A 25188-nucleotide genomic window follows, 5' to 3' on the forward strand; every position below is an offset into this window, starting at 1 on the left:
TGTAATAGAGCAGAACTGGTGCTACGCTGGGGCCTAAAGCCATGTTGTGTTTCTGAGAGCAGGTTATTTGAGGTTAGATATTACATCAGCTGCATATGGATGCATTTCTCTAATATTTTGGTGAAGGGGAGAGAATCACTATCGGTCTGTAGTTATTCAGTTCTGTAGATGTGCTTCCTTTGTGCAGTGGTATGATGTAGGATTTCTCCACAGTGATGGGACATATCTTTCTGCTATGGACCTATTAATTAGTGTGAACACAAGCAAGGCTATGACTTCTGCAGCTGTTTTTAGGTAGTTTGATGGTAGTTGGTCTACAGCTACAGCAACTTCCTTACAAGCGAGGTAGGTACTGGACTAAATTTGAAGAGCTGTGGGTGGTTTTGACTGAATAGGGGTAGAGTGGGGGGGCAAATGTGTTAGTGTCTAAGAGAGATAATATTGAATGTGAAGTTGTTCTATCTCGCCGTTTCATTCTTACAGATAGGTTCCGAGCCGATCCCTCGGCTCAGAGTCGGCCTACTACAAAACTCGAGGTCTTCAAATAGCTCGAGGCCAAGTCCCTATCCCATGCTGCACCTAGAGTTACCTGAGATCTAGTTTGCCTCTGCAACAGATCAGAGGTTCTCCCTAGCTCGGGCCAGTAAAACATTACTTTTACAAATATTTTTCTGATTATATTGATAAATCTTATTAGTAGTAGTTTTAGATACTTTTATAAGCTCTTATAGCTTGATAGTGTATTTCCCTTTCCCTTGGTGTGCTTTCTTAGAAATTTCTAGTTGGCCTCTTTTTTTCTAGGCCTAGTTTAAAGAGTGTTTTATCAGTGATCTTTTTTCACAGTTTAGACAGTGTATACTCTGTCGTCCTATCTCGCTTTCATTGTTACACTTGGGATCGGAGCCGAACCTCTGCTCCAACTCGGCCATACTCTAGCTCGTAAACTTCTGGTTGGCTCGTAGCTTGGAGGTATCACATGATGCATCACTAACATAACCCAGATCTCGTTTGCTGCTTGTTCAGCTCAGACGTGATTCTTCTTGGCCGTGGCTAAGTGAAAATTTTCAATATCTTTGATTAGTTTATTGTTGGCTATAAACTACTTTTTTGGTAGTTTAGTGTGTTTTTTGCAGTCCGTGTCTGTTTTAGACTATTTGCTACATCGTTAACTGTGTGTACTGTTTGTACATTGATCGGCCATTCTTCCATTAGCCTGTTGTATCCCTGCATCGCTTCTCTTGTGCTAATTGTTTCTGTTAACTTTTTCCTTTCCCCTTGGGCTAGGCCCGTTTAAGTTAGAGGACCTAGTCCTCTGTTCTGTTTTTTTGTCTCTCCCTGGGCTAGACCCATTTAAATTAGAGGACCTCGTCCACGGTTCTGTTGTTTGTCTCTCCCTGGGCTAGGCCCATTTAAATTAGAGGACCTAGTCCTCGGTTTATCTCCTTTTCCCCACTTAGGGCTAGGCCCATTTAAGTTAGAGGACCTAGTCCTCTGTTTGCCTATTTGTCTGTACTGTGCTGTTCTATCTGTTTGAATACAGTTGTTCTACTTTGTTCTTACTGGTTATTGCAATATGTCCAAAGATACTAAGGATCACAAGCCTTCGGGCTTCAAAAATTGTATTAAATGTGCCCAGAAAATGTCATTAACGGATGGGCACAATCTGTGTGTGTATTGTTTGGGGGCGATTCACCTCCAAGAGTCTTGCCTGTTTTGCCATGCATTTAGTCCCCGTGTTCTTCAGGAGAGGTAGAACAAACTTATTTTGAAAGGACTATTGAAACATTCCTTTGAGGAGGAATTGACATCTTCATCCTCCAGCTCTAAATCTCCTTCCTCTTCCAAGAAAGACAAACCAAAAGCTACAAAAAGTCAGTCTCCCAACCATTCTGTGTCATCGGAGCCACCAGACAAAATTACCAAAGTGACTACATCCTCTTTGGCTCCAATGGTCTTGGTGCTGACAGAGGTTTCCATTGTGGATCCATCAGTTTCGACTTCAGGAGCTTCAGAGCCAATAACTGAGACTGCATCTCAGAGCCGGTCAGCTGAACTCCGACCATTTTCCCTGACTCTTAGGTCGCCTATATTCCCATGATTCAGGACCCCCACTCTATCTTCCAGGTCCTCTAGGAGCCTTTCTGATGAGGATGTCGAGAGAGTGGTGCGTAGACTACTTCAGACTCCGGCACTGACAAATTTACTTTCAGCTCTGTCCCAGTCGGCTCTGGAGCCTAATATGCCCTCACACCCTGTCAATGTTCCTCCTCCAAGCCTCTTTGAGCCTTTGGAGCCAGAGTTGTTGGTGCCTCAGGTTGTGGAAAGATCTGTTCCAGCTACCTCAGTTGGTCTCTCAGTTCCGATATCCCCTCTGACCCTTTTGGTGCTGTCCATGAGGTCTAGAGTCCTCAGTTCTCCAGTCAGGCCCAAGGGGGACACTTCAAATTGAACTTCGGTTCCAAGCCTACCTCTCGGTGCTTCGGCGTGGGTGAGTTTGGACCCCACATCTGCCTCGGAGCCCATCTCCTCTGCGCTGAGGACTGCCTCTACATCTTTGGAGCGGAGGGCATCCTCGGAGCCGGGAGGATTGGCCTTCAAGGTGATGAGAAGTGTGTTGTCCATGTCTTCAGTTTCAACCACGGGTACCGATACTTTTCCCACTAAAGCACCAACTTCAGTCTTAGCTCTCTTTCTCTCCCAACGCAGCAGAGACTCGCAGCCTCAGGAAACCTCCATGAGTGGTCCCCAGTCTTCCGAGGTCTCCCCAGAATACCTTTCTGAGGAGCCACATAGGAAGAAAACTTGCAAGAGAAAACATGTTGACTCCCCTGATGAGTCTATTACATCAGACACTGACCTCGAGGAGTCAGAAGGGTCCCCCAAGTCATCCTCTGATGATATCTCATTCGCAGATATCTTTGAGATCCTGAAACAGAGAGGTGGCTGGCCCACCACAGCCCCTTCTGATGAGGAGTCAGTGTACCAGAAGGCTTTCAGGTCTCAACCCTCTCCCTCTGGGCGTCTCCACCTTGACGAGCTACTGGATCTAGTGAGTCGAAAGGTGTGGGAATCTCCTGATTCTGTGGAACTAGTTCCTAGAAGGCCAAATAAATTTTTGTCAGCACCCCAGGACAAGGACTTTCTTACTAAGGGCGTTCCAGTAGATGCCATGGTGGTGGGGCAGCAGCTACCAAAAAGGAACTTGCTGAAATTTCCTCCACTGTCCATCTACTGAACAAGGAGTCTCGAATGATGGATAGGCACGGGAAGCGTGTCTTTTCTTCAGCGGCTTTTACACTTAGATTGTTGAACTAACTGTCTCTTTTCCAAGTGTTTCCGTACCTGGAAGTCTGGCTCTTGACTGCTACAACCAGGCATCTACTTTTACAGGCCAGGGACGTTACTATTTCAACTTGCCTGCAGTTAGGGATTACAGTAAATTGGCAAAAATCTGCATTATCGCCCTCTCAGCATGTGAATTTTATTGGCGCCAAAATAAACACCATCTCAATGAGGACTTACCTTCCCATAGAAAGAATTCAGAACCTCAGGGAACAGGTTTTAAGCTTACTTCCTCTAAGGAAAGTGAAAGCAAAGATGGTGCTCAAGTTGTTAGGGACAATGGCTTTGACAATAACATTAGTTCCATTAGCCAGACTGCAAATGTGGGTCCTGCAGTGGTTACTTTTTGCCCAGTGGTCACTGCAGTATCTACCTCTTTCTCACCCCATCCTGATAACAGATTTGTGTAAACAGGATCTTTGCTGGTGGACCCAGACCAGCAATCTAAACTCAGGCAGACCGTTTGTTCCTCCCACCTGTTGCCACCATGACCATGGATGCCTCCCAGATAGGGTGGGGGGGCATTATCTATGGAGAACAGTCCAAGACACGTGGCAGGAACACGAGGCTCATTTGCATATCAACATCTTGGAGATGAGAGCAGTGCTTCTGGCGTTGCAAGCACTTCACAGCTTTCTCCCTCTAGGGATGATTGCGATCCACTCGGACAACATGTTGATGGTGTGGTACATAAACAAACAAGGTGGGACCAAATCTTACCCCCACTGTAGAGAAGCCCTTCGAGTGTGGGTGTGGGCAGTGTCTTCCCAGTGCTTTCTGGTCGCAACACACATCCCGGGGAAATCCAACATGATAGCCGACACTCTCAGCAGGGCTATTCTGATGCCTCACGAGTGGTCTCTGAACACATACATTGTGGAAAAAAATTTTTGCAAATGGTGTCAGCCTTGCTGCGATCTATTTGCCAACCCTCTCAATAGCAAATGCAACAACTACTTCACCCTGATTTCCCTTGGAACGGGAAACACCCAGAGATGCAATCGTTCATGATTGGCCCTCGGGACTTTTCTCTGCTTTCCTTCCATTTCCCCTCGTATCGAAGGTAATTCAGAAATCAATATACTTCGGAAGCAAAATGATCCTAATTGCTCCTTACTGGCCTCGACAGATTTGGTTCCCCTTTCTCAGACCTCATCTAATGGACGAACCGTGGACTCTGGACCCAGTGCCAGATTTACTGACACACATGTCAGGGGTGTTCCAGCCCTCTCTCCACACCCTCAGTTTGACAGCTTGGCTGCTCCAATTCCATCCCTAGTCAGGCTTCATGGCTTTTCTGATGAGGTTGTACACATTCTGACATCTCCTCACAAACCTTCTACCAGAAATATTTATACCAGTAAATGGAAAAAATTCTCCTTTTGGGCCCATGAGAGAAACCTCGATCCTTACACAGCTCCCACTTCTGCCATTTTAGACTTCCTTTCTCAGTTGTTCCACCAAAGTTCAGCAGCTGCCACTATTAAAGTTCAACTGGCAGCTATTTCCACCTTTCATTTGGCTAATGAACCTAACCTTATGGCTCATAGACTGTGTAGAGCTTTCCTTAAAATGACCACCTTGTTAAGACCCCCAGTCATGGATCCGGTAGTGACATGGGATTTGAACTTTGTTCTCCATAGACTTACGTCAAGTACTTTCGAACCATCAGCAACATGTGACCTTGTTATTATCTTGGAAAACTATATTTTTAGTGGTGATCACTTCTGCAAGAAGGGTCTCTGAACTGCAAGCTCTTTCCATTAAGCCCCCTTATTTGGTGTTTCACAAAGAGAGGGTCTCCTTACGGACAAACCCTTCCTTTATTACTAAGGTTTCTTCTCAAGCCAGTATTAATCAGTCCATTGTTTTCTTCTCTAATTTTTCTAACAAGGCAGAGTACAAATTTCACCAACTGGATATGCATAGACAATTGTGTTTTTATCTGGACAGAACTAAAGATTTCAGAAGGTCAGATCAATTGTTTGTTTCCTTTTCAGATACTAGGAAGGGCCTTCCAGTTTCTAAAGTCACATTATCTCACTGGATTTCCAGCTGCATTTCCTTTGTCTATTCATCCAGGGGCAAAGATCTTCCCTTCAAGGTGAAAGCTCATTCTACCAGTTTTGTGTCTACCTCAGTAGCTTTTCAGGCTAAAATTCCAATAGACAACATTTGTGCTGCAGCAGCATGGGCTTCACCTCATACATTCTTTACTCAATACAAATTGGATATGGCTTCCAGGAACAGGTCTTTCTTTGGTTCCACAGTACTCAGGAGCATTTTCCAATGAGCCACCCAAGATGAAGGTGCTAGGGACCCTGTCCCAAGTGTAAGAATGAAGGTGAGATAGGACTACAGAACATAAAGACGTTATGTACCTACCATAATGTTCGACGTTTGTAGTCCATCTCGCCCTTCATTCTTACAAACCCACCCTCCTGCCCCCTCCTTGAGGACCTGGGGGTAGAGTGTCTACTGCTTTTTTGTTTATGTTAGTCCTTTCAACTTGGTTTGTTCTTTGTCTCTGTATGTTTCTCCTTGCAGCAAACAAGATCTGGGTTATGTTAGTGATACATCATGGGATACCTCCTAGCCAAGAGCCAACCAGAAGTTTTTGAGCTAGAGTATGGCCAAGTCGGAGCCGAGGTTCAGCTCCAATCCCAAGTGTAAAAATGAAGGGCGAGATGGACTACAAACATCGAACATTATGGTAGGTACATAACTTCATTTTTCTGCTACAAGTTAATATTTTGTCTGTGTTTAGATAAGTACGTGTGTGTGTGTGTGTGTGTGTGTGTGTGTGTGTGTGTGTGTGTGTGTGTGTGTGTGTGTCAAAGACTTAGCCTGTTTTTTCCAAGGGCTTTTTGACTGTGTTACTGTTCAAATTTTCAGTGTGTTCAGTTTGACAGTAGTCTTTTATGATAATGTGTTTGGTACAATATGGTTGACCAAGACAAACATCCTAAGTCAGGATTTAAAAAGTGCCCCAAATCTGGCCAAAAGATGTCCATCACTGACAGTCATGTCAACTGTGTATATTGTTTAGGAGCATTACATTTACAAGATAGCTCCTCCATATGCCATTCTTTCTCTTCCAGGGTTCTCCAGGAAAGAAAGAGGAAGTTGATTGATAGAGGTTTGCTGAAACCCTCTTTGCAAGAAGCTTTGAGCAACCAGGATGGATCCAGCAAGTCCTCAAAGTCTTCTAAGAATTCTGAGACTAAAAAAAACAAAAAGTCTTCGACGTTGGCTCCACAGACATCTTATCTTTTCAGAGCCGGTCCTCAGTCCTGGAACCGGTATCCAAAATACCTAAGTCTCCTTTATTACATTTGGTACCACCTTCGATCCACTCATCTCAGTCTTCTATTAGCCTTTTTGATCTGGATGTGGATCGTGTGGTGCATAAGCTTTTACAGGCACTGGCCTTTGCAAAATTTTTATCGTCTCCGACCCAAGCGGCTTCAGAGCTGAAGACCCTTATGCCAGCTACAACTCTTCCTCCTCCAAGCCATACTGATCCTTCGGAGCCAGAGGAGTCAGACTTGTTGATCGTGGAGCCTTCAGAGCCGATGCCTGCTCCAGTGTCTTCGGCTCCATTTACTCTGACAGTCTCTGTGCCAATTGAGGATTCTAGGAGCTGACAGTCTCTGGTTGGGTCCGGAGATGATAGTCGGACCGACTTGTCATTTCTGACTCTGCCTCTCGAGGCTTCGGCTCAGATGAGCTCAGCTCCTACCTCTGGCTTGGAACCCACTGTCCCGGTGGTATCGACGGTTTCCTCGGATCCATCGGTCCTTTTGCATCAGAGCAGGGGTGCCTTCGAAGCCATGAGTAGAGTTATGTCTCCTAAGACATCCTCAACCTCAGGTCTGGCTTCTTCCTCCCCTAAAGCACCTGTGTCTGCTTCTGCTTCACAGATTCTGGCCAAACGTAGAGACCTAGAGCCTCAGGAAGCCCCATTGGATGGCCCATTCTCTTCCGAGACCTCACCAGAGGCTCCCACTGATGAGATTCCCAGGAAGAGAGTTTGAGGAAACATCTAGACTCCCCACAGGAGTCCCTGACATCTGATACTGACTTGGATGAATCAGAAGGGTCCCCATGGTCCCCCTCTGAGGATATCTCATTTGCTGAGATACTAGAAATCGTTAGGCAGAGGGATGACTGGCAGTCCAAAAACCCTACTGAAGTTGAGTCAGTTCTCCTGAAGGTTTTCGGGTCTCAACCATCCACCTCTTGGGTGTCTCCGCCCTTCGATGAGCTAATGCAGTTAGTCTCATGAAGGGCATGGGAGTCACTGGACACCATGGAGCCTGTCCCTAGGAGGCCTAATAAATTTATCTCTTTTCCCCAAGACAAATGCTTTCTGACCAAGGGTGTGCCAGTTGAAGTCATGGTGGTGGCGGCAGCCACCGAAAAGGAAATTTCAGAAACTGCCTCTTCTACCTGTTGTCCTAACAGAGATTCCAGGATCATGGATAGATATGGGAAGCACACTTATAATTCAGCACCTTTTCCACTCCGTTCGCTCAGTTACCTAACCCATTTCACGAGACTACAAAGATATTTCCATAAAGAGCTGGGAGATACTCTTCAGAGTACAGTAGCTACAGGAGCTTCAGACAAAGTTGCCCCCCAGCTTGCTGCCGTCAACTCCATTGTTAACTCGTCCATGCACCTCATTTTGTATGCAGCTGATGGAATGAGCAGGGCAGCAGGTACAGGAATTTGCTCTTAGGAGACCCTTCTGGATGCGCTTGTGTTCCTTCACAGAGCCCTTCAAGTCATCCTTTGTGAATACCCCTTTTGATGGCTCATCCCTTTTCGGGCCCAAAGTTAAGGAAACTTTGACTAGGTGTGAGCAGGAAGGAAAGACTCTGCCGTTGGAGTCCATTTTTCCACCCCTACCAGACCCTATGCCAGGGGTCAAAGGGGAGGGAAAATGTGGTTCCAAAAAGTCCAAGGAGCCTTTCAGGACACACGTGGTGAACCCCCCCTCCAGCGGCAGAGGAGGGGGCAATAATGGAAGACGCTGTCCTCGTGGCAGAGGGGGTTCGCAAAACCAGGGCAACAGAGATCACTTCTTTGGGAAGCCCTACCAGCAGTCCTGAAAGGAGGCCCGACTGTCCTACTCCAGAGGTAGTCGGGGGTCGCTTATCTTTGTATCCAGATACCTGGCTCAAAATAACAAACGACAACTGGGTACAAAATATCATTTCCAGAGGATACTTCATTCCTTTCGCCACACCACCTCCACTGACAAGGAAAATCCCAGACGTTCCACCCAGTTACAGGGAGCAGGCAACAGTAGAGGTCCAAACGTTGCTAAGAAAAAGAGTCATCCAACCAGTCCCAGCAGACCAGACAGGATCTGGAACTTACTCAAGATTCTTTTTAGTTCCAAAAAAGATGGGACTGGAGCCCTATATTGGACCTCAGGAGGCAAATCTGTCAAAAAAGTGAAGTTTTGGATGGTCACGCTTCAGTCGATACTTTCCTTCTTAGGGAAAGACAGTTGGATGTGCTTGATAGATCTCCAGGATGCGTACTACCACATAAAAATGACCAGAGCATCCAGGGATCTTCTGCGCTTCCAGCTGGGAGCTAATCATTACCAGTTTCAAGCTCTGCCCTTGGGTCTCAATACAGCCCCCAGAGTGTTCACCAAATGTATGGCAGTGGTCACAGCTCACCTGAGACGTTTAGGATTCCAGGTGTTTCCGTACCTAGATGATTGGCTCCTCACCGCCATCTCCAGGCATCAACTCATTCAAGCCAGGGACTCCACTCTGTAGCCAGCTAGGCACTACAATAAACTCAGAAAAATCTGCCTTGTAGCCATCGCAACATACCATTTTTATCGGAGCAGAACTGGACACCACCACCACCATGCTAAGACTTCCAGTAGAAAGAGTCTTACTACTCTGTCAGCAGGTCCGCATTCTGATATCCAAAAACAAGGTTCCAGCATAAGAAGTTCTAAAGTTGTTAGGTATGATGGCAGCTGCAATTCTGGCCATACCGCTGGGTCATATGCACATGCAGATACTGCAATGGCTATTGTTCACTCAATGATCTTGCCAAGAGCTTCCCACGTCTCACCTGATAGTGATCACAAACTCTTGCAAAAAGGATCTTCAGTGGTGGTTGACCTCACTTCATGTCACGATAGGACGTCCCTTTGTTTTACCCCCACCAGCGGCCACAGTGACCACGGACACTTCCCTGATAGGGTGGGGGGGCATTTTCAGGGAAGGACAGCTCAAGGCACATGGACTGATCAAGAGACACATCTACATATCAATGTCTTAGGGATGAGAGCAGTATTTTTGGTGTTGCAGTATTTCCGGGACTCTCTTCCTCTGGGTATGATTGCGACTCAGACAGACATGTTAGTGGTCTGGTACTTGAACAAACGAGGAGGAACCAGGTCATATCCACTTTGTTGCGAGGCCCTAAGAGTATGGCAGTGGGCTATATCCACCCAGCGCTTTCTGTTAGCAATGCACATCCTGGGGAAATCCAACGTGATAGCAGACAAGCTGAGCAGAGCAGTTTTGTTGCCCCATGAGTGGTCCCTCAAGAAAGAAATAGTGGACAGGATATTCTGCAGGTGGGGCCAGCCTTGCTGCAACCTTTTTGCCAGTCACATGAACACAAAATGCAGAAGCTACTTTGCCCTGATTCCCCCTCCGGGAGAAGCCCCAAGGGATGCACTCATTCATGATTGGCCTCCGGGTCTCCTCTATGCATTTCCACCAATCCCGTTGATACCCAAGGTTCTACAGAAAGCAAAAACTCTGGGAATGCCCATCATTCTAATAGCCCCTCAATGGCCTCATCAGATTTGGTTCCCCTTCCTGCGACTTCATCTTTTGGAGGACCCCTGGATTCTGGACCCAGTTCCGGATCTTCTGACGCACTCCTTGGGGAACTTCATCCCTCTCTGCAGTCCCTGAAGCTGACAGCTTGTCTGCCCCAATTCACATCATAGCCAGGTTCCATACCTTTCCAATGAGACTAAGCAAATTCTCTTACCCTCTCATAAATCCTCTATGAGGAAGCTATACCGTAGCAAATGGGAAAAAAATGTCTGTATGGGCCTCAAAAAACAATATTGATCCTTACCAAGCCCCCCTATGGCCTCCATTTTAGAGTTCTTGACCACGATTTTCAGCAAAGGAACTACAGCAGCATTAATTTTCATCTTGGATTCGAAGGACTGAATATTATGTCACACAAATTATCCAAAGCCTTTCTCAAAGGGACTTTTCATCTCAGACCACGTGTGAAATCTCCCTTTTCCCCATGGAATCTAAATGTTATGCTTTCCCACATTATTCTTCCTCCATTTGAACCAGTTTCCTCATGTGACCTTAAATTTTTGTCATGGAAGACTATCTTTTTAGGAGCTATTATTTCTGTCTGCAGAATGTCAGAGCTTCAAGCCTTGTCCATTAAGCCTCCTTACTTGATTTTCCATGTTGACAGAGTCTCACTTTGAACAAACCCCTCCTTTTTGCCTAAGGTTTGCACTGAAACTAATCTTAACCAAATTATTGATTTGCCAGTTTTCTTCCCCAATCACTCTAACAGTCTAGAATATATGCTGCACAAACTTGATGTTCACAGACAGCTCAGATTTTACTTGGATAGAACAAAAGATTTTAGGAAATCGAAACAGCTTTTTGTTTCCTTTTTAGACTCCAGGAAAGGTATGCCAATGGCTAAAACAACTCTGTCTAAATGGTTATCTCATTGTATCACATTTGCTTATTCAGCTGCCAGTATGCTCTTACAACACAAAATTAGGCTCATTCAACCAGAGCAGTTTCTACGTCCTCTGCCTTTTCTGCCAGACTTCCTATTGATAACATTTGTGCAGCAGCCACTTGGTCAAGACCTCATACCTTTATCACTCATTACAAAGTTGACAGGGCCTCCAGGGACAGGGCCTCTTTTGGGTCTACTGTCCTGAAGAACATACTCCCGTGAGCCACCCGAGATAGATGGTGCTTGGGATGCTACCCATCTGTAAAAATGAACGGCGAGATAGAGCAACTTCACATAAAGAAGTTATGTACTTACCATAACGTTCTATGTGAGTTGTTCATCTCACCTTCATTCTTGCTTCCCTCCCTCCTACCCCCTCCTCGGCTTTTAGAAGACCAAGATTCTGGATCCTTCCTGGTTGCTCAACCCTTCTATACTTTCTCTTATGGAGTGATAGAATGACATATAGTATTATACGCAGCAGACAAGAGCTGAGGTAACTCTAGGTGCATCATGGGATAGGGACTTGGCCTTGAGCTATTTGAAGACCTCGAGCTTTGTAGAAGGCCGACTCAGAGCCAAGGGATTGGCTCCAAACCCATCTGTAAGAATGAAGGCGAGATGAACAACTCATGGAACATTATGGTAAGTACATAACTTCTTTTTTTATAAAGCAGGAACTAAACTGTGTGGTTATGGAGTCTGTCGTATTGTCTGTTTTTGGCGAGGGACTAGTGGTCTTGCCAGGGTGGAGTAGGTTTTAGCGATGAGCAAAAACGTTTTGGGTTGTTATGTGTTTCTTATAGGTTGGTATAGTATGTTTTCTTATCCTATTTGACATGGAGTTTAGCAAGATTTCTAAGATGTCTAAATTGCTGGAAGGCATCCTGAGTTCTGTTTTTATACCAATTTTCCAGGCTTTATCCCTTTTTATCATGATTTTTTTTTTGTTGCCTCTGTCAGCCATGGTGCAGGGTTGGACTTTACTCTTTTATTATGTACATTCCAGTTACTTTTTTTAGTGTTTCATTGAAAATATCTTTGCTGAAATTGTACCCCTCCTCTGTTCCTTTTTGTCAGAATGGCTTTTCCATCCACCTTCTACAGATATATGTTCTTATAAGCAAGGGAAGTACATGTATTATAATTTTAGGTTGCTGTAATTTATTGGATGGGGGTCAAATTGAGGAGAGCATGGAATAAGCATACCCTGCTAGCTTGACAAGTTGCTTTATGGTGTGTTTCAAGAGCAGAGTTGTATGTGCTCATAAGCACAGGACTTTAAGAAATGTCAGAAGTGTTCTAAGCTGTGGCTATCAGAATAGAACTCCCAGCAGTTAACCATTATATAGGGCTTCCTCAGGGTCACAGATCAGCGAATATGGTTTAGAATTATGAATTTGATTTTTCAGTCCAGATTTGATAATGTTGTCCTTTTTATGTAGTTGAAATGTGGCCTTCTAGTAATATTTTTGTCTCCTTAAGTAATGATTCCTTATTATGGATTCTTTAGAAGAAAGTTTACTTGTTTGTGCCCCTTACTTCAAAGAAAGGGTACCAATTTATTATCCTTCAGGGAAAAGCCAACATGTTACTTGAGTCCTAGTCTTCATATTTTGTGCATAGATATCTGCTTTCCTTTTACTAGTTAACTGTGTCAGTGGGCATCTCTGTATTGCTCGTTTGTTAAGAAAACTGCACATTCAGCATTACCAGATCCAAGGTGTGATGCCCCACCACTGACCCAGTAATCAAGGAGCCTCAGTCCTCACCACTGGCAACAGTGGGGGGCGTACATTGGGAGGATGACAAGGTACACACACACAGTATTACCAGATCCAGCTCTCTGCATCAAGTGCAGTTTCCTTTAAGAGCACACAGAGACCACAGCCAGTCCGGGGCTGGTTTCTCCAGATCCCCAATAAGACTCCCCACTGGCACAGCTATAGAGTTGAGATCTTAGCTGAATGACCAAGCCAAGACCGCCAGCACCCTCTCTCTCCAACCAGTGGTTCATGTCCCTGCCCAAGTAGCTGAGGCACACACACTCTTTGAGATTTGACTTACACACACACACACACACACACACACACACACACACACACACACACACACACACACACACACACACACACACACACACACACACACCTAGGAAAGGCTGGCGCATGTTTACTAGCTATTCCCCCTTCTGCTTAGATGATAAGGTAGTTTCCCCTGCCACCAGTCACTCCTTATCAGCTATAAGGCCCTTAACAAAGGGTGCCCAGTCTTACTATATAATGTCACTGTTAATTCAAATGGTAGTTTGACCATGAGCAAGGCTATTAGGAGTGGCCCATACAGTGTCACCAAAAAAATATGCAAGTACTCTCAGATCTTAAATATCTCTCATAAATATCAGCCACAATGAAAGGTTTAAATATTTTTAATAATAAATAATAAAAGAATAAGAAAATACTCCGTATATAATCACAGTAACATCAGAGTTCAAAATCACAGGATATATTTAAAACAACATTGCAGGGCAGTCTCAAATAAATGAAGAAAAACATCTAAATTAAGCTTTGATATATTCCTGACTGTATCTCAAAGAATCGCTGTACCCTCATACACGTAATTAGTGCAGCAAGGCAGATGTGGTGAGTGGATCTTGATGTTGTCAGGTCAAAGACAAAATACAGAATGCTGAGTCTCTCTCAGAGAGTTCTTAAATTAATAATTCAAATATTACTGCTGGCATAGCTTGCCAAATGACATAATTTCTTATCATCTGAATTTATCCCAGGTGAAAAACCCCACTGATGCAGCTGGTAGTATTTAGCATCTACCTGAGAAAATATGTAGACAAGGACTTTTCTTAGATCTAAGGCAGATCCTGGAAGTCATAAAACAATAAAACACTTCCACATCTCAAGCCAAGTAATTATTTCTCCTTCATGACATCATGGAGAGATCCCTAGTATAGACATCCTATCTCTTGCTGTCATAAAATAATTTAACTTTCGCTATTTTTCTAAAAAGTACTAGGCTGAGGTTAACCTTCTGTGTTCCAGTTTCCACTGTTAAAATATATACATTTAAAAAGTTACAATGGTGTAGGTACATTTCTGTTCTATTCCAGTAGGGTATGCTGTGGTTACATCTTTAAACAGCACTTTGTAAAGTACCTCTTCAGCACACGTCTGTACAAACCATCGTATATGACAACGCAGTTCTAATATTTGTAACACAAACATCCTATATGAATCATGTTGATATTCACAAATGACATATAATTATTTACAAAATTCCAGATAGCTGGGCAGCAAGTATCTCCTTTCGTGACACAAGGTCAGATTCAAAATGAGGACGTGTGTTTTTTCTGCCTTGGTTTTGTCACCTGTCTAATTCCCTCATTTTGGCCATGTGACCAGCTTACCATTTCATATCCATTAACTAAATTTTGTTTCTCAAAAGACTGGTTAACTGTAAGTATGCAAGGAAATGGCTGTACTAATTTGCTTTGCAGTATATTACCTAGATGTATGCAGACATCCCTCCAAAATGACAATATCTCATTTTTCTTTGATATGCATTATGTCACTTTGATTTAGTTTGTAATGTGAGCAGTAATACTTTGTCATAGGTTGCTGCCAAATGTCTTCTGTTAGTAGGAATATGTCTTGTTTGCAATGCTTGTCTTTTAATGTGCTCACATTGTAATATGGTGCTTCGGTGTATCATTTAATTGCTTTAGTCTACCTTTGATCCATGTTAAAGGCTGAATTTTGAATTATTCTTTGTTCCAGGTTAAAAAATACATGACTTGGATTACATGAAGGTGAATGCTCATTATGTAATGCTTCTCTTTATCATAGTCATGCAACTACAAGCAGTTTCATTAGACTAGTTTGTTTGTGCTCTTTGCACCACTTTCAGCTTTGTTTTGTTGCCTATTTTATCTTGAAATAGGTATCATCATTTTTTCAACCTAATGAGCATACTGCTTATGTGTATTATATTTACTTTCAGTTTCTCTTCACAGTTAATTGCCAAGTGCATCCACATTACACATATAAATCCACAGTTTATATAGCACATTAGTTAGTCTGCTGAGAGATGAGCAGCTGCTAATGAAGTCATACATGATCAATTGTTGCTTTGATTTTTTCAGTGTAAACTGAAGGAGTTGTTTGACATACATGTTAACTTTTCTTTGGTGTATTAATTCTTATTGTGAATAACAAAAAAGTTAGAACATGAGGCTTGTTTATATTCTATGTGCATTGACATGGTATCCAGCTTCAAAGTGTTAACACTGAAAGTTGTCCTGTAGGCATAATGTGCTTGTCAGGTAAGGCAGAGTTATTTTTATTCACACTTCCTAACAGCAGCAGCCATGTGTTGCATTCATGCAATCTTAAGACATATGTATCTGTTTACAGGGGCTGTGTAATTGGACCAACCTTCCACTTCAGCATGCCAGCATTAAATTTTGGAGATGTATCATTCGGTGAGTATGCACTAAATAAATCTCTTGAAGAAGAAACAGCCTTGAAAACCATGCTTTCTTAATTCAAAAAGTAACTCGTAATGAATTATATTTACAACCTAAAATAATTTGCTGTCAATTGAATTTTGTGGTTTTAATGTGTACTGTTGGAAGAAATTAGGATATATAATTCCACTTCAGCTTGGTAAATCTGTGTTTATAGCAGTATTTACAAAGAACAGCTAAATGGATTTTGACAGTATAAAATAGCCATTTGGGCCCACATCATCTGTCCATTTCTCTACCTAGTGAGATAAACAATTGATTTTACCTAATCAGCAACATGTTTTTCTCTCCTTAAAAGAACTGCTTTGTCTTTTCCATTTATTTTTGAATTCTGTAAGTTGTTGACTTTGCATCTTCTTCTAGAATTCTTATTTCTACACCTTTTTTTAAAACTTTCCCCATTATCACTCCTGAGCTGTCCATGCTATATCATCAAATGGTGCCATTTTCTGTATACGTCACTTTGTAAATATGGTACCCTTAGGGACTCTCAGTGTATATCTGTTCAGCTGTTACGTTCTCTGATCACTGACTGTATGGCTTCTAGTGAAGAAGAGTATTGCACAACATTTCTTTCCTCTTTAAAGTAATTCTGTCATGTCTGTTTTCTTTCAAAGATAAAGCTTTCCGAACTGCACAGATTACACAGTGCTGTATATGAATTTGTAAGCTGATTAGAATGAGGAAGAGGAACATAATGTTTTCTGTGGGTGATGTCAAGTCCTCTGCATCATAGTATCTCAGTGGCCTTCCTTCCTGTTTTATCATGCTGCTTGTTTACCTTTAATTATCAAGTCTGAGTACTACAGCTGGAAACTGAAATAGCACCTTCAATGTTCATCATTTTCACTGCAGCAGTAGCCTTTAAGCTATATGAGTTGTTTCCTGACTAGGAAGTAGCAACTGGCCAACTTCAACCCCCCCCCCTTAGTTGTGATTGCTGATTGTCTAATCCCAAGAAGGGAAGTTAGTTGTCAGAATTAGGTTTTCTTCAGTACTTTAGTCTTGAGAAGACTAAACTGCCTGGTTTCACAGGCTTAGCAGTCATTTAAGAGCTATGTTTCTGGATGATAAGTCCCTGTTGATGAACCCCTCCACACAGAAATTATTGCCCTTTTAAGAAAAATAATATATATGTTAGCTTTTCACTAAAACTGATATTTCGCCAGTAAGAAACCTGGTATTTTTTCACAACACCAGAGGTTTCTTGTCAGGGACCAATATTCTTAGTTCTTAGTGTCTGTTAATCTAATTGAGGCTATTTTTGCAAGAATTTGCATACCACTTACGTAAACCTTGATTTTTGTAGGATAAAAACATTTTACTGTAGTGGCTGGGAAGAACGTTTGTGCCAGTGCAATGCTTATGCTCACTTTGTGACAATCTACTTGCCATATTGTGTTTCTGTCAGTGTGTTTAAGTCTTTGAATGGGGTACTGACAGTGACTGTGTGTTTTGCTTGCTTTTTTTCTTGTGAAGAGACTGAGAAAAGTGTTGAGTATAAGTGTGCTGCTTGTGAGCACTCCGTGACAACTTACCTTCCAACCAACTTGCTCAAGCAACACTTACGTTTTTTGCTACCTTTTTTCAGCTACAGCATGGATACTTTGGTCCTGCTGGTTCTTTTTCTACTTCACCTAGAAAGAAAAATTTACTTGCAAAAGAGTCCTTGCTGTTGATGCAGACTGTCTAAATCTCAGCCGACAGTGGGTGAACCTATAGTTGGCTACTGATTGTTCCTCAGACTACTGCCTTACCTCTCCTGCTTCCTCTGTTGTCCTTTCAGCCATCGAAAACTAGGGGTTAACCATGATGTTAATCATCCCCACTGCTGCAGTATCCCTTAGTCTATAAGAGTTATTTCACACTTAGGAAACAAAGACATCTTCAAATAGCTCTTCCACCACCCAACTCCTTCACTCTGACTGTTGATTAGCTAATCCCAAGGAGGGAAATCATTAGTCAGCAAAAGGATTTCTTCAGTACTTTCTTGCTATTTGAGAAGACCTATCTCACTGGCTTCACAGGTACAGCAATTGACTAGGAGCTACATTTATGACAGATAAGTCCCTGTTGAGGAACCCCTCAGCTGCAGTTAGAAAGCATTGCCCTTTTAAGAAAAATAGCAATCTACCTGTTTTTTTGACTATTTTTTTTTTCACAATACTGGAAAATTTCTGTCAAAGACCGCTGTTTTAGCTAAGAGTGGTTATTATGGTATTCGGGGCTAAGTTTGTGAAAAATTGTGTACTATCTGTGTAAACTTTGAATTTTCTGTGACAGAAAAGTTTAAAAAGTAACAGGCAAATTGTGTGCCAGTGTAATGCTTTATGCTCACTTCATGAAAACCTACCTGCCATTTTGATTCTGTCAGTGTGTGTGTGTGCGTGTGTGTGTGTGTGTGTGTGTGTGTGTGTGTGTGTGTGTGTGTGTGTGTGTGTGTGTGTTGTGTGTGTGTGTGTGTACAAGTATCTGAAGACTACTGATAGAGGAAATTCTGCTCAGTATTTATTTTTGTAACCTAATGGACTGGGAAAAGTGTTGTGTTTTAATTGTGCTGTTCTGAAGAAGGTGTGACAACTTAACTTCTAACCAATTTGCTCTAGCAATCTTTACCACTTTTGATGTTTTTTCCCTGTCATGTGAAAGCTTGGCTAGTTAGCAAAAGTTTTCTAACTGTATATGTCTAGACAGTACAGATTCCAAGATATGACAATTTATTTGTAGAAGTTTAGCAAAAATGTAATTCTGGGTTTGTCTGCATTATAATATAGCATTAATGGAAAGACTATGAATACACCAACTGTTATCACTGTAAAGAATACTTCTATAACATAATATGTTCTGTAGTCTTATCTCGCCTTCATTCTTACGTATGGGTTCAAAGCCGATCCTTGGCTCCGACTCGGCCGATTACAAAGCTCAAAATCTCTCAGTTGGCTTGTGGCTAGGTAGGTATTCCACAGTGCACTAGTAAGAATCCCCAGATCTCATTTGCCACATCTACGAGTTCAGAAGTGCTTCTTTCTTGGCCGTGACTAAGTTGGATCTTTTCTACATTATTACTGTTTTCTTAGTGATATTCTTGCATATAGTGTTAGCTTAGTTTATATAGCTTAATCGTAGTTATTATAGAAGAATTTAGTAGTGCGTTTTTTACAAGTTTGCTAAGTTGTTGGGGAATTTGTGGGCTGTCAAAGGAAAAATAAACTTCAAAAAGATCAATACACGGCAGGTTCAGGTTAAGGCACTTTAATCTTGCAGCAAGGAGACAAAAATGTGCTAATACAGAGTTTGTCTAACTAAAATCAGGAAGTAAGTCCATCTTTATACATTTTCTAACAAGACATTGCCTACCAAGCTGACGTAACAGATCACAAGTTCTAACATCATTACTTCGTAGCAGCTGTTTGTCCATGATTTTCTGCTTGCACTGTCAATTTTATGAAAAACTTCCTAAGAAAAAAACATGGTCTTGATGACCACTGGTTAGATACAACTTCCCACTATGTTATGTTACCATTCAAGGTACTATGGCTAGTTTGAGCACAAAGCAAGTACAGATTCTTCAAGCAGTCTTTGTTTGATGTATCTCTTCTTTTCTGCAGCTGTGCATGTTCTCATAACATGAACAAGGCTGATTGTTCATATTCAATCATATTATAGAAAACAGTATTGTTCTATTCATTCACTATTCATTCATTTTCCTGACCTAGCAGATAATCACCTGCTTCCCAGTACATTTCCAAAAGGTATAACATGAATTTTGCTGTGGTAGCAAATACTAGGTCAGGGTGCATCTTGCAATTTCAGAAAGCATACTGCAGTTTGAAAAAGCATCTTATAATTTCATACAGAATTAAGCTGTACATAAAATAGAATGAAATGTGTTAACCCTTTTAGCTTCTAATAAGCACTAAACATATATATTAATACATATTTTTCTGACATTTCCCCCCTGTTAATACTTTTTATTCTATTTTCAAAAGCATAAACAGTTTGCTTCTTCTCCTAACCTCTTCTATTTCGGATTTGCAGTTAAGAGAGTCATTTAGTTTAGACTTATGAAAGCATTTCACTTTTCAACAATTCTTCAATTTCAGTACTTTGATACAAAGTCTCAGAAACTGACATGTCTATAAAATCTTTGATTAATTTTTTCATGCAGGGAATACCACAACAGATGCATGCTCCTAATATGAGTAATCCCACACAAATGGCAATCAGGATGTTCATTAGGATGAAACCCCACCCCCCCAAACAAATTCTGGAAAAAGTCCGTCAGAGGGTTTGGGTCTGGTTTGGTCATGGTCGACACTTGCTGAATCACCTCAAGATGTTCGTTTATCTCATGCTGGTTGTCAGGAATATATGAACAGCATTCTTCTTTGATTAAAGCGCACGTACCACCTCTCGCCACTAGGGTGAAGTCGAGAGCCATGCGGTTTTGAAGCACCACAGTTCTCATAGCATTTAGTTCATCAGTCACTAATTCGAGAGCAGAAAAAGTTGCATTGCTCATAACTTCGAGAAGTTTGGACAGTTTTCTCAGCTCCCAATTCAATTTTACTGCGCCATATGTATGCAGGGGCTATGCCTGCCCATGATATAATAGTGTCACTCAAGTCCATGTGTGTTAGTTTATCTTTGTTCTTCACGGAATTATGGTTTCTCCATCCTGCTTTGATTCGTCCCATTGGATTCTCGGGTCCCTTGATTGGATTTCCAGGTTTACTGCTGACCTCTCTGACATTTCGAATTTTCCCTCGAGGCAAAGCTGCAGTGTGTCATATGGCCGGAACCAGGTAACCCAAAAAACAACTGCCGGACCAATTCTCAGGTAGCCATTTGTATGCCTGGTCATTTTTGTTCTCATTGTATAACAGTAACAATGTTTTTGTCCAGTTCAGAGTTCTTGACCAGTTTGCAATGCGTCAAATGGATCCAGGACACATGTTCAGCTATCTTGACTGCAGTGGGTGTTGCCAGCAAAACTTGGAATGGTCCTTCCCACTTCAGAGAACTCGAATTTCTTTTCTTCACGACCTTCACCCAGATCCAAGACCCTGGTTGTACTACTGCTTCCGATGTTCTGGTCTGTTCTTTATCTGAAACAGAATTTAACTGCAGAAGTTTGTTATTCAAAAATCGCCTCATATACTCTGCAAGTGAACTGTCAGCCTCCTGGTCTGCAGACATGAAAGGTTTCCACTGAGGTATATAATATGCCCTCCCGAACAGTGTTTCAAAAGGAGTTAACCCCTTTGCATTTGGAACAGTTCTCATGCTCAACAATGCCAGAGGCAGACAGTGCACCCAGTTCTTCTGTGTCTCACTAATCAATCAATTTCCTAAGCTTGTTTTTCAGAACCCCATTATGCCTCTCTACTAATCCTGCGGATTGGGGTGGTATGCACAATGGTTCTTTAATGAAATTCCGAAATATCGACTCAACTGTTGTATGGTTTGATTTACAAAATGTGTGCCATTGTCACTGTAGATCTTTTCCAGTATGCCAAATCTAGGAATAAGTTCTTTAACGAGGACTTTTGCAACAGTAGCTGCATCTGGATTTTTGGTCGGAAAAGCTTCCACCCATTTGGAAAACATATCTATAATGACAAGACAGTACTTTTTATTTTCGCATTTGTTTAGTTTTATGAAATCCATACAAATAGTATGGAATGGGTATGGGGTTGTAGGGAAACTTCCTTGCTTAGGCTTCAGTGCCCCTTGTGCATGATGCCTGTTACAAACATGGCATGCTGCACAAACATTTTTTGTGTAGTTTGTAAATCCACACATTGTAAACACTCGATTCACTAACTGTACCATCCCCCCTGTTGAGACATGGCACTGCCCATGGCTCAACAAAGCTGCATATCTAAACAAGTTAGACGGCAAAATCGGTTTTCCTTTCTTGGAGATGTACAGCCCTTTCTCAAGAATTGCTCCCCGTTTTTCCCATTTTTGTTTCTCTATTTTCGTAGCAAGTGTCTGCATTGTTTTTAACATTTTTAAATCTAAAATCTCAGAAGGTTGTAAATCCTCACTCAAAAGAAATACTTCTGGAAATGTAGCTGCTTGCTTTGCAGCTGTGTCAGCTCTCGCATTACCTTTTGAAATCCTATCCTGTTGCTTGGTATGAGTTACGCATTTACAAATAGCTACTTTTTGAGGTAACTGAATAGATTCTAATACATCTAAAATAAACTGCGCATGATTAATTGGTTTGCCAGTAGATGTTATCATTCCTCTATTTATTTCACTGTTGCGCAAAAATATGTACAGTAGAAAAAGCGTACTGGCTGTCAGTAAAAATATTTACACATTTACCCTTTGCTAAGGTACATGCTCGTGTTAAGGCAATCAATTCTGCTGCTTGTGCAGACAAGTTGTGTGGTAAAGACTTTGCTTCTAAAATCTCAGTATCAGAAACTACTGCATACCCTACTAGATTCTGTCCTGTAGGACCCGTTTTGCATGAGCCGTCCACATAGTATGTCACCTCGGCATCATCCAAGGGAACATCCATGAGATCTTTTCTAGGTAGTGTCTTTTGCTCAATCTCCTGCAGGCAGCAGTGTGGTTTGCCATCTGCAGGGGTTGGGAGCAAGGTTGACGGATTTAAAGTTGTGCATCATTCAATTGTCATATGAGGTTGGCTCAACAGTATAGTCATACAGGAAAGATGTCTAGCAGGAGAAAGATATGCTACTTTTTCTTGCAGTAAAATAATCGCGACTGCATGAGGCACTCTTAATGTGAGAGGGTGGAACAATATTACTAAGGATAAAGCCTGCACTGCCATTGCAGCTGCGACTACTGCCTGTACACAGTGGGGCAAGGATCGCACCACTGGGTCTAGCTGTGATGAATAGTAAGCTATGGGGCATTGCGTGTCCCCATGTTGTTCTGTTAACACTGATGTCATATAGCCTTGCTTACAATCAACAGTTTGGAAAAATTGTTTATGATAGTTCGGTAATCCTAAAACTAATGAAGATGCTATCAATTGCTTCAGTTTGCAGAAAGCTGATTCTGCTTCTGGTGTCCATTGTAATAAATCTTGTGCTGCCATAGGTTTCTTGTATATCAAGTTGGTCAGTGGAGCAGATTCCAAGGCATAGTTTGGAATCCAACTCCGACAAAAATTAGTCGTACCTAGGAAGGACATCATTTCCTTCTTGGTAGTCTGTTTGGGTGCTTGTAAAATTGCTATTTTCCTCTCTTCATCTAATATTCTGCCTTCTTTGGATTTTACATATCCCAGGTATTTAACCTGCTTTTTCCAAAGCTGCAGTTTGTTTTTGTTTACTTTGTGTCCTTGAATAGCTAAAAATTGTAGTAATGCTATGGTATCTTCTCTGCATTCTTGCTGGGTGGGGACTGCCAGCAGAATCTCATCTACATAAAGTAAAATCTGGCTGCCTCTCGGTGGGATAAATCCCACCAGGTTACTTGCCATTTCCTGTGCGAATATTGTTGGGCTCTCACAATATCCCTGTGGTAGTCGCGTATATGTATACCTTTTCCCCTGAAATGTAAATGCAAACCAATGTTGGCTGTCAGGGTGTATCAGTATTGAGAAAAACGCATTGCTAATATCTACCACAGAAAAATACTTCTGTTGAGGTTTTAAATCATTCAATAAAGTGTGTGGATCTGGCACCGTAGGTGCTCTAGGTATTACTGCGTCATTTACAGGTTGTAAATCTTGGACCATACGCCATTCTTCATTTGCTTTTCTAACAGGAAATAAGGGTGTGTTACATGGTGAATCGGGAGATTCTACCAGTACTCCTTCCTTAAGTAAAGCTGCTATTATAGGTTTGATTCCTACCTCTGCATCTTTTCTTAAGGGATATTGTCTCTTCTGTGGTCTAAATGCTGATTTTGGCATGATAGTAACTGGTCCTGCTGTACGAATAAGTCCTACATCTGATTTTCCTGTTGACCAGAGAGTTTCTGGTATGCCCCGTAAGGCTTTTTCTTCTTCCTTTAGTAAGATTGCTACTCAGCTGTCCTCACTTGCCTGCAAGTGTACAGCTGGGTGTGTCTGTGTTATCCAATTCAACTTCTGCTTTTGTACTCCCTGTTCTGATAGTTCTAATTCTGTCTGTTTTTCCCACCTCGTGACTTTTTCTCCTAGGTCTGCCCACTTCACATTCTTGTTTTTAGTTAAACTGACATGCGGTAGTCGATTAGATTTATAAAGTGTTCTGCAAATATACAGAGATCAGTATATATTTTTTGGGTTTTATAATTTGCACTCTGATTCCTCACATCTCTGTTGAAACTTTCTTCCCCACCCCATTGTGGTTTCTATTGCTTGTGTGTTGTTAACTCAAGGTTCCCTTAATTTGAACTGTTACTAGCAGCAGTCTGCATTTAAAGTGGAACAGCCTTACAAGACTATCTGCAAATATATAGAGCTGAGTATATTTTTCTGTATTATTCTGTATTATAGAGCTAAATTGTTGCTTAGATATCTGTTGTCTTAGTGTTCTGCAAATATACAGAGATCAGTATATATTTTTTGGGTTTTATAATTTGCACTCTGATTCCTCATATCTCTGTTGAAACTCCCCCTCATTGTGGTTTCTATTGCTTGTGTGTTGTTAACTCAAGGTTCCCTTAATTTGAACTGTTAATAGCAGCAGTCTGCATTTAAAGTGGAACAGCCTTACAAGACTATCTGCAAATATATAGAGATGAGTATATTTTTCTGTATTATTCTGTATTATAGAGCTAAATTGTTGCTTAGATATCTGTTGTCTTAGTGTTCTGCAAATATACAGAGATCAGTATATATTTTTGGGTTTTATAATTTGCACTCTGATTCCTCACATCTCTGTTGAAACTCCCCCCTCATTGTGGTTTCTATTGCTTGTGTGTTGTTAACTCAAGGTTCCCTTAATTTGAACTGTTAATAGCAGCAGTCTGCATTTAAAGTGGAACAGCCTTACAAGACTATCTGCAAATATATAGAGCTGAGTATACTTTTCTGTATTATAGAGCTAAATTGTTGCTTAGATATCTGTTGTCTTAGTGTTCTGCAAATATACAGAGATCAGTATATATTTTTGGGTTTTATAATTTGCACTCTGATTCCTCACATCTCTGTTGAAACTTTCTTCCCCACCCCCCTCATTGTGATTTCTATTGCTTGTGTGTTGTTAACTCAAGGTTCCCTTAATTTGAACTGTTAATAGCAGCAGTCTACATTTAAAGTGGAACAGCCTTACAAGACTATCTGCAAATATATAGAGCTGTGTATATTTTTCTGTATTATTCTGTATTATAGAGCTAAATTGTTGCTTAGATATCTGTTGTCTTAGTGTTCTGCAAATATACAGAGATCAGTATATATTTTTGGGTTTTATAATTTGCACTCTGATTCCTCACATCTCTGTTGAAACTCCCCCCCCCCATTGTGGTTTCTATTGCTTGTGTGTTGTTAACTCAAGGTTCCCTTAATTTGAACTGTTAATAGCAGCAGTCTGCATTTAAAGTGGAACAGCCTT

At 41.7% G+C, this 25188-nt stretch overlaps 1 protein-coding gene across 1 annotated transcript in view; it reads left to right on the top strand.

Annotated features, from left to right (window-relative positions):
• The window catches only part of HYDIN (HYDIN axonemal central pair apparatus protein), a 6673197-nt gene that overhangs the window by 1024825 nt on the left and 5623184 nt on the right, over positions 1–25188 (top strand). The window contains exon 12 of the mRNA XM_044079523.1: positions 15549–15616. Coding sequence (XP_043935458.1) covers positions 15549–15616 — 68 coding nt within the window. The remainder of the gene's footprint in view (positions 1–15548; positions 15617–25188) is intronic.

Source organism: Protopterus annectens, chromosome 8.part0, assembly GCF_019279795.1.
Source record: "Protopterus annectens isolate FY-2018-M chromosome 8.part0, PAN1.0, whole genome shotgun sequence".
Taxonomy (NCBI): domain Eukaryota; kingdom Metazoa; phylum Chordata; order Ceratodontiformes; family Protopteridae; genus Protopterus; species Protopterus annectens.